The sequence below is a fragment of the Zootoca vivipara genome, chromosome 1, assembly GCF_965207765.1.
Source record: "Zootoca vivipara chromosome 1, rZooViv2.hap1.1, whole genome shotgun sequence".
Classification (NCBI taxonomy): Eukaryota; Metazoa; Chordata; class Lepidosauria; order Squamata; family Lacertidae; genus Zootoca; species Zootoca vivipara.
In genome coordinates this window covers 4,730,721-4,744,888 of record NC_142582.1, presented here as the reverse complement: position 1 = coordinate 4,744,888, position 14,168 = coordinate 4,730,721, and the positions used below count along the sequence as shown (strand labels likewise).

At 41.4% G+C, this 14,168-nt stretch overlaps 1 protein-coding gene across 3 annotated transcripts in view; it reads left to right on the top strand.

Annotated features, from left to right (window-relative positions):
- The window catches only part of SPAG16 (sperm associated antigen 16), a 403,304-nt gene that overhangs the window by 19,645 nt on the left and 369,491 nt on the right, over positions 1 to 14,168 (top strand). For all 3 annotated transcript variants that reach the window (XM_088667222.1, XM_035138897.3, XM_088667194.1), the window contains 2 exons: positions 7,609 to 7,746; positions 10,182 to 10,289. In XM_088667222.1, coding sequence (XP_088523348.1) covers positions 7,609 to 7,746; positions 10,182 to 10,289 — 246 coding nt within the window. The remainder of the gene's footprint in view (positions 1 to 7,608; positions 7,747 to 10,181; positions 10,290 to 14,168) is intronic.

Below are 14,168 nucleotides of genomic sequence, written 5' to 3'. Positions count from 1 at the left end.
CTTGCATTGGGGCAGACTCCAGATCCCACCCCAATCTGTGCACCAGCATGGTGAATTTCGCCCAATACGCGCGAACTGTCATATTTCCTTGGCGTAAATTATGAAGTTCCTCCTTAGTCTGGTCCATATGACTATCGGACGAATACATCGTTTTCAAACCTTCTAGAAATAGTTTGACATTCTTCATGCAAGGATTCCTTGTTGCAATTAACGGTCTTAGCCACTCCCTGGCCGCCCCTGTAAGGTGCTCCACAATAAACGCTACTCTGTGCTCATCATCAGGGAACTCATCGTGGTGCAGCTCAAGAGCATACACAATCTCAGTCTCAAAGCCCTGAAACTCCTTCGGGTCTCCATTGAACTTGCTTACTAGGGTCCCGGCTCTCCTTCCTGGCAGCACTTGGACTTGGGGTGCCCCTCCCGCCTTGTTTTTCTCTGCATCCAGCTTGTTTTGGAGGTCTACCGCCACCGCCCTTAAATGCTGCTCTTTTTCCTGGAGCTCTCTCACCTGTTCCGCAAGTTGTAGCCGGTCGTCCTGGACCTTCTTAGTCTCCTCTTTAGCTGCCTTCAATTCTCCCTGCGCCTGCAGCGACAGCTGTTGCAGTTCTAGCTGGGCTTGCTCAGCGATCTGCCGCCACTTCTCCGCCTCTGACACGCTCATCCCGGCAACTCCAAAGTAGCCCAAAAATGATTAGGAGGTTGCTGTCACAGTGGCCGGAGTGGACTACTTCAGAGTAACGACGCTACGCAGCTCTGCATTTTATTCTTTTATTGGTGCTGCGTATTTACAGTGCTCAAGTCATTGCTATTTACACGGAGCGATGTTGTCAGTCGGTTTCAGAACCTCCTAATGGCTTTTGGCGCGTCTTTCTCCAACACAAAAGCTTTGGCAGACCCATCCTCTTGCCCCTCCTCTTCCTGCGTAATTCTGGAGTTGGGGGGATGGGTCTTCCCCCCTTACTTGCCCCTTCCTGTCCCACCTGGGACCCTGGCTCCTCTACCTTGCCTGAGCCTCGGACACGACTTCCTGCTTCCCCACTGGAATCGGAACTCTCCCTGCTTTCCCCTTTGCTCGGGGACGGGCTTGAACTCAGGAGGGGAGGGACTTCGCGATATCCCCTGTCCCTCACACCCACCATTGCACTTACACACATTCCTTAGAGAGTAATACTTTAGCCTTTTTGGCCTTAAAGGTAAAGGGGCCCCTGACCATCAGGTCCAGTTGTGTCCGACTCTGGGGTTGCAGTGCTCATCTCGCTCTATAGGCCGAGGGAGCCAGTGTTTGTCCGCAGACAGCTTCCGAGTCATGTGGCCAGCATGACAAAGCTGCTTCTGACGAACCAGAGCAGCGCACGGAAATGCTGTTTACCTTCCTGCTTGGAGCGGTCCCTATTTATCTACTTGCACTTTGATGTGCTTTCAAACTGCTAGGTGGGCAGGAGCTGGGACCAAGCAACGGGAGCAGGGATTCGAACCGCCGACCTTCTGATCAGCAAGCCCTCGACTCTGTGGTTTAACCCACAGCGCCACCTGGGTCCCCCAGAAACTGGGAGACCAGGGTTCAAATCCTCATTCAGCCAGGAAACTAATTGGCTCACTTTGGACTAGTAGTCATAGTCATTCAGCCCAAGGTCTCCCAGTTTCTAGTACACCACATTGAGTACTTCAAAGGAAAGGTGGGATATAAATGTAGTAAGTAAATTAATATACTACTTTGATTACAGTCTGAGGGTACACACATAGACAAGTGATTTCTTCATTAGCGCTTATGGTATTAAAGCATCATGTTTAATGGTTTGTGAACTGATGCCCTAAACATGTATTTTATGAATGTTTTAAAATTGCATTTACATTGTTAATTAACATCATTAATAACTGAAAGTAAATTACATTTATCACATTTTTCTTTGTACAAGTATCTTTCTCTTGCTAATATACAGCGGATCCATGCTGTGATCAAACTCTAATGGGATTCAAAATGAGAAAATAATTAATGCTGAAAAAGTTGATTCATTTGCACCTATAAGAGCTCAGCCCATTTATTAAATGACCTCTTAGATATGAAAGCCTGTTTAAGAATTAATCTTTAATTAAATTAGGCAAGGTAATTAATGTGTTTATCTCACAGCTTGAGAATTCTGAGTATTTTGAGTATCTAATTTTATATAAAAGTTTCATCTTTTAACTTTCAGTTTGTTTTAATAGAAGAATAAAACCAAAGTATGAACCAATTAGAATATTTTCTTTATAAAATGAGTGGTATATTGCATAAATCCAGTTTTTTGTCATTTGTACAAATCTATATTTCACAGTTTAAGACTATACATGAAATTTTACCTATGTGTTGTAATGTTGAGCTTTACATTTCTGTGGATGGGGGTGGACCAAAGCAAAGCCTGCTCTACTCAGGTCTTCTCCCAAGCCCTGCCTACCCATGGCTGCCAGGAAAGCCCACTAGCCAACTGTCGGCCATCCTGCCCAGCGTTGCTTATCCAGGATATGGGCCTACTCCAACGGGCCATAACCGTGCCCACCCTCCGTGAGTGGGTGGGCAGCCATTTCTGTGGATTGTCAAAATTCCTGTCACATCAGATATGAAGAATGATGCCTTAGGGTTGATAAACTCTGCAAGAATAGCCCTGCTAAATCAGACCAAGCGCCTACCTAGTCTAGCAACCTCCTTCTCACAATGATGAATCATGTGCCCATCAGACACCACAAGCAGGAAATGAGGACAATAGCCCCCTTCTGCTGTTCTTACCTGACTCTTACTCAGTATAAGTATCATATTTTTCTGGATATAATAATTTTCCCCAGATTTTCCTGTACTTTGCCCCGTGTATAAGACGACCCCTATTTTTTGAACCAAAAATTAAGACAACAAAACCCTAAAATAGATTGGCATTGTTGAGCTTTTTTTGGGCAAGCGCCCTCTAAGTTTCCATCATGAGGTTCAGTGGCTGGGGCACCACAAACTCCCCCTTGGTGGCAGAGGCTGCTGCTGCAGGGGAGCCAAGGGGCAGGAAGAGCCCAGGGAAGGCGGCACCCATGCTGCCACCAGATTACGCTATGTGCTATGTGTAGAAATGTTGTATTTGTGAGAAGGGCTGGAATAGAAGGGTTAGAAGTGGGAAAGTGTTTGAAGAGGGAGGAGTGCATTCGAGAGTCATAGAATCATGGAGTTGGAAGAGACCACAAGGGCCATCCAGTCCAACCCCCTGCCAAGCAGGAAACACCATCAAAGCATTCCTGAATAGAAGTCTATAGGTACACGCTGAGGAATGTGCTAAATAAAGGAATCTTCCTTTTTTTATTCTTACATTTATATTCTGCTTTCCCCCCAAGATACATGGTGTTCCTCTTCCCTGTTTTATTCTCCACACTTCCTTAATTTTTTCCCCAGCTGCCACTTTGTGCTCCTCTCTCCCATCCCATAATAGTCCTGGTTCTTCTGTTCCTTTACCTGATCCTCAGTCCTTGCATTCAGTCTTCAGGAAAGGTTGGACTCATCAAATCATCACAAGTGTTCTGCAGCTTCATCTTGAAACCCAGTGCAAAGGGCAGCCTACAACTACACCCCGTCCCTTGCACATTACTGTATCTTTGGTGGAATATTTGTATGGGCCTTCTGGGAAAGTCAGAGGTTTTACGAGACTCAAGCCCTCTTCAGTTATTCTACTAATGTGTAAAACCAGCCCAAGAATGGTGGCTAAGCATGAGTTGGAGAGAAACTTCTAAACTTTGCCACACAGTTTTGAACCCGTCTAAATTGCACAAGAGCCTCAAATGTTCATCCTCCAACTCATGATGGGTGGTAGGGATGGAGACAGGACCTAGTTAAGCATGCTCTTCCTCGCTTTCCCTGCTTGCATATTGATTTTTAAGTGAGTGGAAAGCCTGGAAAGGGCTTCTGTTTGCCATGCAGTATTATTGCTTCTCCAGAAATTGTGCACCAAGTGAGAATACTCAAGTCACCAGCTTCTCTGCACATACTCTGCTGGAGATGTGTTGCTTTGAGTGTCAGCTTTTTCATAATCATCATAACTATTTCACATATTGCTTTCCAGATCCCATAGCGCTTCACGTGTATTTCTAGTTGTTGTCTTGGTGACAACCTTGTATGGTAAAATCAGTATTATCCCCCATGTTGCAGATGGGGAGGACTGAGGCTGAGCGTGGCTTACAGAAGACCACCTCATGAGATCTTGGTAGAAGTTAGTTTCAAACTGGAAACTTCCTGATTCATAGCTCTTAGTCACTTTGTACACCAGCACAGCTTCCTTTCACTTAGATGAAATCCTATGGCCAGAGCTACACTACCTTCCCTAAAGAAACTTAACAGGCCTTAAAATCCTGCTTCAACCAGGAAGTGAGCACGCTTATTTTCAAATGGTTGCAGCTTTTAGACTTGCTGCTGTGTTTGTTTTAACATATTGCTCTAATATTTTCTTCCCATTTAATGCAGCTTTTATGCCTTTCTTATACATTGATTTGGATACAATCAGTAGAGATGTGCCTGCCTTCATGATGAGGTTCCAAGAAGGTCAAAAGCAGTGTAAATTGTCTGCTACCTACTTTAAGGCAAAATTAGAGTGGTTCTGGCTTCATTTAAAAGATGAATGAATTCTGGCTCAGTCCCTGTGCTCTTTTAATACAATGCCTGACTCTGTTATTACTTCCAGAATTGCAGTCTACTTGTAACTGCTTACACAAGCCTAGAACAAGAGCAAATGAAATTTTGCACACCCCCCCCCCAATAATATGCTTATAAGTTTTTCAGTACATTTTAACTACATATTTGTTCTGTTCTGACTTTTTGAAGGGTGCTGGGGGTGCTGCGGTTTCAGAATCTAATTAATTTTTACCTCCTGACATTGAAGCTTTTGATACTTTGATCTGGAGGTCAGGCACAGCATGTATAAGAGCAAGTTACTGTTTCATTCTGAAAGCTGAATAACAGAATCACAGAGTTGGAAGCAATCCCAAGGGTCTAGTCCAGTCCCCCACAATGCAGGAATGCCAACCAAAGCATCTATGACTGATGGCCACTGCTGAAAAACCTCCAATGGAGAGTCTACATACAACCTCCTGAGGGAGTCCATTCCACTGTTGAACAGCTCTTACTGTCAGAATGTTCTTCCTGAGGTTTAGTTGGAATCTCCTTTCTTATAACTTGAAGCCAGTCAGTAGTTACCTGGGTCTTCTCCCCCCCCCTTTGTGTAGATGGGGACAACTTTTTCCCACCTCCAGTCCGCAGGGACCTCCCCTGTTCTCCAACAATTTTCGAAGATTTTGTACATTTGGGTGCAGCTCATCAGGCCCTGAATATTCAAATTCATTTAAAGCATCTAGGTGTTCCCTTACCAACCCTTCTCCTATTGTGGGCTACAGCTCCTTCCTTGTATCATTTATTATGGTTGGGTACTGTTTTCCTTTTGGGTGAAGACAGAGGCAAAATAGGTGTTGATCAGTTATGCCTTCTCTCTATCACCCAATATCATTTCTGTCTTCTCCATGCAGAGGACCTATCACTTGCCTGTTCTTCCTCTTGCTTCAACATAATCAAAGAAACCTTTTATATTATTTTTAACCACTCTTTCAAGCCAGAGCTCATTCTAAAATTTAGCCCACCTGGTATTCAACCTGCAACTGATGGCTACTCATTGTATACTTCTCCATCTTGGACTCCCTTCTCATTGAGTATTTCTGACCATGGGATCTTACCCAGTTGCTCCTTAAGCTTTTTGATATTGGCTTTGTTAAACTCCAGAGTGGAAGTCTGACTACACTCTGCTTTCCCTTGCTTTTGTATCATGAAACCGAGGAGGATGTGATCACCTCCTTCCAAGTTTCTGAATACTTCCACTTCATCAATCAGTTCCTCCCTGTTAGTGAGGACCAGGTCCAAGATAGGTGATCCCCTTGCTTCTTCCACCTTCTTGAATCTTGGAGCACAGTTTAAAAAGTTTTATAGCTTGACCGTTTAATTACATTTTCAAACTAACTTAACATACTAGGTAAATGAGAATTGATAATCGACTTTTGAAGTCTAGCTAGTTAATTGGAACCTCTTTCTGACCTCTAAAACCAGCCTTTAGAGATTGTCTGTGAATTGTATCATAAGTGTAAAAAATGACATTTTAAGAGCTCTCTGTTCCTAGGATTCAAAGACTTGAAGTGTGAACTGTTTCAGGATCCAGTTTAGTAGTCTTTACATAGCAGTGGTATAAGGGGAAAATGTGTCTCCTGCCTGTATTTTGTATGGTTGGGCTGGGTTCAGTCTTGCATGGTGTGCCTTTTTAAAAAAACAACATTAAAAAGTGGTCTGATCATGACAACATGGTTACAGAACCCCTCCCTCATTCCAAACCAACAACCTCCCACTTGGTTGAAAATATTGGCTCAAGAGTGTGTGCTGCAAAATATGTTGGGCAATGATTTTTGTGACAACCCCATCATTCTCAGAATGGCCACCTGCCCCACCCCCAGACACTCCTAACATAGCTATTTAAAACCCACAGGACAGCATGTTTGAGGGCCTATCAGCCAATTCAGGAAGAGAGACTATTGGGCAGTGGGATGGTTGGAACACCAGCAGAATTTGTGATCTGTTTCTCTGGTCCAACACCAGGTACAAACTCAAACCTAGTACCCTAGTGAACTGATCTCCTGGTGAGGGAAAATAACATCTTTGCTTCCCTTACCAACCCACCTATTTTTGATTCTGAACTATATAACATAGACAGAGAAAGCTGGTTCAGATCACAGAATCGTAGAATTATAGAGTTGGAAGGGACCCTGAGGGTCCTCTAGTCCACGTACCTGCAATGCAGGAATATGTAGCTGTCCCATATGGGGATCAAACCTGCAACCTTACTCTAACCAACTAAGCTATCCGGACACACAAAGATCAATTCCACCCAGCTCATTTCCTCAGGTCTTGGTGACACATGCCAGGTCAGCTTACTCATCCTAGCTTAAATCATGGATGATAGTTTTCAGGGATGACCTGGAATTAAACAGCAGCTCTACTTTGCTACAGGGCAGGTTAACAAGGCAGCTCCAAACCTGTTGGTTGTTAGAAGGGATAGTTCTTCATCTTGAGTAGAAACCCTATTCTGGACCAGCTGCAGTTTCTGTATCATTTTTAAAGGCAACTTCATGTACAATACATTGCAATAAAACTAAAAGGGAGATTACTAGACTATGGTGAACTGTGACCAAGCTATTTCCATTTAGGTACGGTCAGCAGAAGCTGATAAAAAAGCAGCAACTTTGAGCCACTGAGACATTGAGACTCTAAAGACAGTGTTGGTTCAACGAACACCCCCAAACTGTGACATGTTTTAATTTTAATGCATTTCTTGCTAAGTGTTCCCTTTCCCCTTGAATTCTCTAAAGCAATGACAACAATATTGCAATAGCTTTCTAGAAAGAGGAAGTATATTGTATTTTAACCTATGGGTCTCCTGCTGTCCTTAACATTCCCATCAAGTAGTAAACTCTATTTTGATCAGTCCACAACTGGGCACTCCACTCATGGATCTTCCTAATCCTTGGGGCCAGCAAGAGAGGGAGTAAAAGAAACACTCTTCATTTTAATTTCAGGTATGAGCTAATGCAGAGAGGTGTACTTGAACCTAAAGACATTGGATATGTTCCAGATGCATACACCTGCAATCAACATTTGGAAAGGGAAAACAAGTATCTCAAGAAGGAAATGGAGAGCTATAAAATAGCAGCCAAGTATGTTATTGTTATTGTTAATGGGTCTTCTGCTGTTCACCTGGGGAAAGATCCTGCCAAATTAGCCACAATTTCTATTAATTTCAAAAAGGAAAGTTAAGCATGTGTTCAACAAGAGTTGAATGTATTTATTTACAGAACTTACAGCTTTAATTGCAAAGAGCATTGAAGTAAAAGTGATTTAAGAGTGCTTATGTCTGACTAGACTGTGCCCAACATGAACATGTTATAATAAGCTGCCAAGTAAACAGATTTATGGAATTCTAAGAACCTTGTTATGGGCTAGCTGACAGTAGAGAGCTGGGAAAGGCACCACAGTGTACCAAGACATTACACAAAACTGCAGACCCATCACAATTCATGGCTCTAAACTTGAAGGGATCAAGTGGGTTCATGGGGAGAAAGGTTAGTATTCAGGGTGGGGCAACCCAGTCAGATGGGCACAGTGTGTGTGTGTATTTGTGGCTGGTAATCAGAAACACAATCCATAAAGCAAAGCTTTTGTTTAGCCTTCTGAAGGTGTCCAGGCTTTCCAATTCAAATGGTTCTCTGCTAATTGTATAATTAAGTAAAATAAAAAATGGATGGAAAATGGCTTGGTACCATGCCTTTTAAAAAGTTTTATTTGCTTCACTTCCTTGCTCTATACAAAGACATATAGTATATCAACTTTTAAAAAAAATCCAGAACAGGAAACATGGAAAGATAAGCAGTAGTTTAATTGCACTGGGATTGTTATATATGAATAGTTCTAAATAATAACATTGTAGTCCTGAAGTTAATATATGTGTAAACCACTGTGTTTAGAAAAGATGGCAATGCAGACTGACCAGAGATATATGCCATGTTACTTAAGCAGTTTATGTTTATATGTAACTATAATGTTGAATTTTCTGAGCATAAAAGATATGTTGGGGAGTACAAATAAAAAGCATAACTATTTATGCTTTTAATGAATAGATGTATTTTTGCTAAATTTTGCATTTCACAATTTTTGAAAGGCCATATTGGATCTATGAGTTGGCTATACAGGAACAGGAACCTTTATAGTATTATTGATTTGCTTTTGAGATGCATGCAATACAGAAAAAAATAGCAAAACACTAAATATTTACATGTTTTATGTGAGAGAGGGAGCTCTACCGTGTTGGCCAGAGGCAGCAGTAAGCATTTGTCCTTAAAATGTTTGCTGCATCTGTCTTGTATGTACCTGTAACTTCCTAACAGAAAATGAAATGCATAGGCATTTAAAGGGGGAAAGTCCTAGGCAGTAGTAGTTTTGTGAGCTTGATATTCAAGGTGCTAATATTTCTTTGGAAACACACTTCCTTGTAGACATTACTATCAGATGTGTTGACCAGTTGTCCCTGTTTGTGGTACCCAGGACCAGAAACACACTCAGCAAGGTTAACAAGTATACTGTCAATCAAAATATGATCTAGCAGCTTCAAGTCTAGAATACTTGAAGTACATAGCTTCAGTATGAGGGACAGTAACAGGAAATGACTGCACTACAGTATATCAGATAAGCGTGTTCATTGTCAGCATGTATTCCAGAAACTGAACCCAGTGCAAAGGGAAATAGGAAAGAGAAGGCACAAATGAGGAAGCTGATTTCACCATGATTTCAGAGCATGCTTAAGCATGCTTAAGCAAGTTTACTCAGCAGTATTCCCTGCTGAATTGAATGCATGCTGTTAAAGGCAGTAAGTTAGCAGTGTTGTGTGTGGGGAGGGTGTAATAAGACAACCATCTAAATGAGCTGAAGTGCAAAATGTCAGAAAGTGAATGTCCAAAAGTAGTGTACACTTGTAGACTCAGAGAATTGTAGAGAGGGAAGGGACCCCAAGGGTTGTCTAGTACAACGCCCTGCAATTGCAGGAATCTCAAACGCTATCCATCCAATTTGATACCATACTAGACCCTGTTTAGCATTGCAAATGTGCTAGCAGTTTTATTCCTTTTCATGACAGCTTCAGATCCGAGAAAGTTCCAGATTGGTCATGCAATTTTTTAAAAAATACTCAAACCTAAATAATATTATTCTAAATAGTTACTGCTCAGATTAATTAAGATACAATTTAGTTACTAACTGCCAATAAAAAACTACCAATAAAAACATATCTAGGTGTTAGTGGGATAACTAATAAAAGCAGATCTAGGTGGTAACTGCCATTTTGGACCTACCACTTATTCTTGCCTGAAGTTGAACAGTTCTTGACTTGAGAGGCTTGACCTGGGGGCTGTAAGGCACAAAATAAAGTGGGATTTAAATTTTCTTCACCATTCTGGTGCTTGTCCCAGCATTATGGCACCCTCCTATCCTCTCTGTCGGAATCTCATTACTACCGTAGTCAATTGCCGCCCCCCTGGCATTTTTGTCTTATATTCCTTCATCCAGAAAGCAGTCATTTTCTTCTTCTTTTTTCGTGCAGCAAAGCTAAGGAAGCACTGCTAAAACTGCAGAAAGAGCGTGACTTCCATCGAATGCATCATAAACGAGTGGTGCAGGAAAAAAACAGGCTCATTAATGACATCAAAAGGTAAATGATTACAAACAGGGTTCTAAACCCACTTGGTTTTCAAGAGAAGAGCCAGCATTACCTAAGAATGATATTTATGGGCATCCCCCTATTTACATGTGTTCAGTTCATGCGCAACCACCGATATGCACAGCCCTGAAAACCCGGAAGTAGGGGAAGAAACCCGAAGAGCCTCAGCAAAGCCCTGCTGTGCCTCCTCCGGCTCATACATGAATGGGGATTTGCCTGTATAACAAAGAACTAAGAGGCTGAATCGATACAAGGGGAGTGAGTTTTTATTAAATGTCCCTCTGTTTCTGGGGACTTTGGTTTCAGTGGACTTTGGTTTCAGTGGCTCCAGGTGGTCAGTTTCAGGCTTGCTATTGAGGCTTGAGCCAGTGTCTCCATTGCTGGTGCTAGCTTCCTCAACCTACCAAAAAAAGAGGCAACACGTCGACCAATTCCAACCGGCGAAATATATCTGTTTTTATCTTTATAAACTATAACGACATGCGAGACAGTGATCCAAGGTAATCATACTGTTTCGGTTTGGTCTTCTTCAGTTTTTTAACTACAAAAAATAAATCAAATAAATATATATCATTAATTATGTCATACATTATATTAAGGCCAATGGCCAGCATGAACACGAGTCTATACAGTCCACAATATCTTAACATTGAAAAAATACAGAAAAATACAAAAACAAAACATACCTTAGTGTTTGTATACAATCTGCGGAACAGGGGCCATACACATATGTAACCCCTGCTGCCTGAAGCAGGAAATGGAAAGCTTAATATATATTAAGATATTAATATATATTAATGGTATATATTTATTTGATTTATTTTTTTTGTAGTTAAAAAATGGAAGAAGACCAAACCGAAACAGTATGATTACCTTGGATCACTGTTTCACATGATGTCATTATAGTTTATAAAGATAAAAACAGATATATTTCGCCCATTGGAATTGGTCGACGTGTTGCCTCTTTTTTTGGTATTTTGACTCAAGTCTGCAGCGCAGGGGTTGTTTCATTAGCTTCCTCAACCTGGCATCTGTGCCAGAATCCTTGCTGCTACTTGATGTCTGGGACATGACAATGGCACCCACAACAGCTATCATCCCGCTTGTGAGCTTAAGGATGCACCCGTTATAATGAGTTGTCAGCCTTTTTGTACTAGTGGAGACATGGCATAATGCAACATTAGAGAACAGTCAAAGATGTTTTTCCTCACTGCCAGTCCCAAATGATAGTAGCCTAGGCTACCATCCTGTACCAGTTAACTGAGAGTTGCTGTTGGCATCCATCTGTCTTGAGAGACATCTGTCTTGAGAGACAATAGAGTGTACCTCTTGGAGTAAAGTCAAACTGCTGCATCAGCAGTACCAAAGTGACCTCCCTGGGGCGCAAGCCTGGGCAACGTGTATGGAGGTCCTGGGCTGTCCAGATGCCACTCCAGCTCTGTCACTGGAGGCTCAGGTAGCCTCAGTGGCAAGAAGTATCTTTTACCAACTGCATTTGCCATTCTTGGACTGGGAGAGCCTGGCCACATACGGTACTCAATGCACTGGTAACTTCAAGATTTGATTACTGCAGTGTGCTCTATGTGGGGCTTCCCTCGTGATTGATCCGGAGGCTGCTGTTAATGCAGAATGCTGCAGCATAATTGCGGACAGGACACACAGGCGTGAGACCTGTGCTCAGATGTCTGCACTGGTTATAGATCTGCTACTGGGCTGAGTTCAAGGTGTTATAATTAGTACAGTGGTACCTCTACTTACGAATGACTCGACTTACGAATGTTTCTACTTACGGATGGAGCTCCGTCCGCCATCTTGGATGCTGTTTAGATAGGATTTTTTCTACTTACGAATTTTTAGATAGGGTTGCTTCGACTTACGAATTTTTTCTCCCAATGCATTCCTATGGGATTCGACTTACAATTTTTTTATACTTACGCATGTGCGTTCGGAACACATTAAATTCGTAAGTAGAGGTACCACTGTATATAGAGCCCTTAACAACTTGGGACTAGTTTACCTATGAGATTGCCTTACCCTATATGTGCCTACTCAACCGCTTTGATTAGCAGAATTGACACTTTTAAAAGTGCCACATGATACCAGTTCCACACCTGTAAAAACTTGATCGTTTAGTGTGGCAGCACGGACACTTTGGAATTCCCTGCCTATTGATATCAGGCAGGTGCCTTCACTGTACTTTTTTCAGCACCTGCTGAAGACATTCATATTTAGACCCCCCAAAAAAATCTCTTAGGTACTGAGTGGAACAACAGGGGCTATGTTCATTTGAACAAACAGCCTAAGGGTCAGGCCTCCCTTTAAAAAAAGCTCGTCATTGACAAGCTCTAGAAGGTTTCAAACACTTTGCAGGCAAATCTGTTGATTGCACAGATTACATGCAGAGGATTAGCTAGATCTAAGCAACCTCCCTATATCAGAAATTGCCTCTCTATGTAGAAGTCAGAAAAAGAATATTGTGACTTTCTGAACTTGTTAAATGATGTGTGCTAAACAGTTTCTTGTGAATTACATAGCAAATAGACTCACCATCCATAGTGAAAACTTGACTTTCTACTTAATTTGGTGGAACATTCTAAATTTAGCTTCTGTTGTAATTAATACTCAAGAAATACATTTTAGTTGATCTTTCTTAATTGTAATTTGCTTGGTTGTCAGTTCATATGTTCATTTTGTTTGTACCAGGGATAGACATAATGTTCATTTGCAAGAAAGAAGCAAAGTTTAATATGGACCAGCATATTTAATTCATTTAATGTACTTTGATGATTTGGAAAATGGAAACTCCCACCTTCCATCAACATTTGGACTAGTTTGTTTGTTTTTCATAAGATTTTATTAAAGCCTTTTCATAATACAATAAGATAAAAGAAACTACCGTAATCTAAATAAAAACAGAAAGGAAAGAGAAAAGAAAGTGCAGAGTCCTCTCTCAAAGGTAGCTCTTAACCCTTGTCACCCACAGAAAGTGGTGGACCCTCCCAGCTCTCACCTGGGAGCTTTCCTTTTTTCTCCCAGTCTCTCACCCCGGGAGATCTTCACTTCTTCTTTTTTTTTTAAAAAAGATAATTTTTATTGGATTTTACATATAGGAAAAAAAGACAATAAAAAAATACAAAAATTAAAAACAATGTCATCAAATCTTATTCTCCAATATTCTTCACATATAAAATAACAAAAAGATTTAAAAAACAAAAAGAAAAAAGAAACCTAAATTAAAATCACATTCTTTCTTCCAAATTATAACTTCTTTTTAACTGTTAACTCTTCACACTTCACCTTGCTATTTTTACCTAATATTCTCTACCCTTTACCCAAAAATATTCAAACTTAACCATCAAACTGTTTTACCCCTTTTTATTCCCACCCACAAAACTAAATCTACCCCCCTTTCCCTGGAATTGGTGTCTCCAGAAATTTCAGCCAGCTCCTTAATACATTCCGAGTTCAGACCATTTTTTAATCAATCCATAAAAATTGATACAGTTCTCCCCAACCCCACTCCTGCTCTGTCCCAATCTAAATTTTGCTGAACCCTTTCCCCCCTGTGCTGTATTTCCCACCCTTTGTTTCCAATCTCATTCTCTTTCTGCCCCCCCTCCTACTTCCTTCTCCCCCTCTCTCACTGGGGTAACAACCTTTTTGTTTTTCCCCCTTTTGGGGGGGCTTTTGAATCCCAACCCTTCCCTGTTTCACCTCCGGGAGATCTTCACTTCTTTGCCTCTCACTCAGGGTCCTTCCACCAACCATCCTTGAACCCCAGTAATGGCCCACAGCAGAGGATAACAAAGAAGAAAAAACAAAAGAATAGAGAAAAGGGAAAGAAAAAGAAATAAATAAAAATAAAAATGA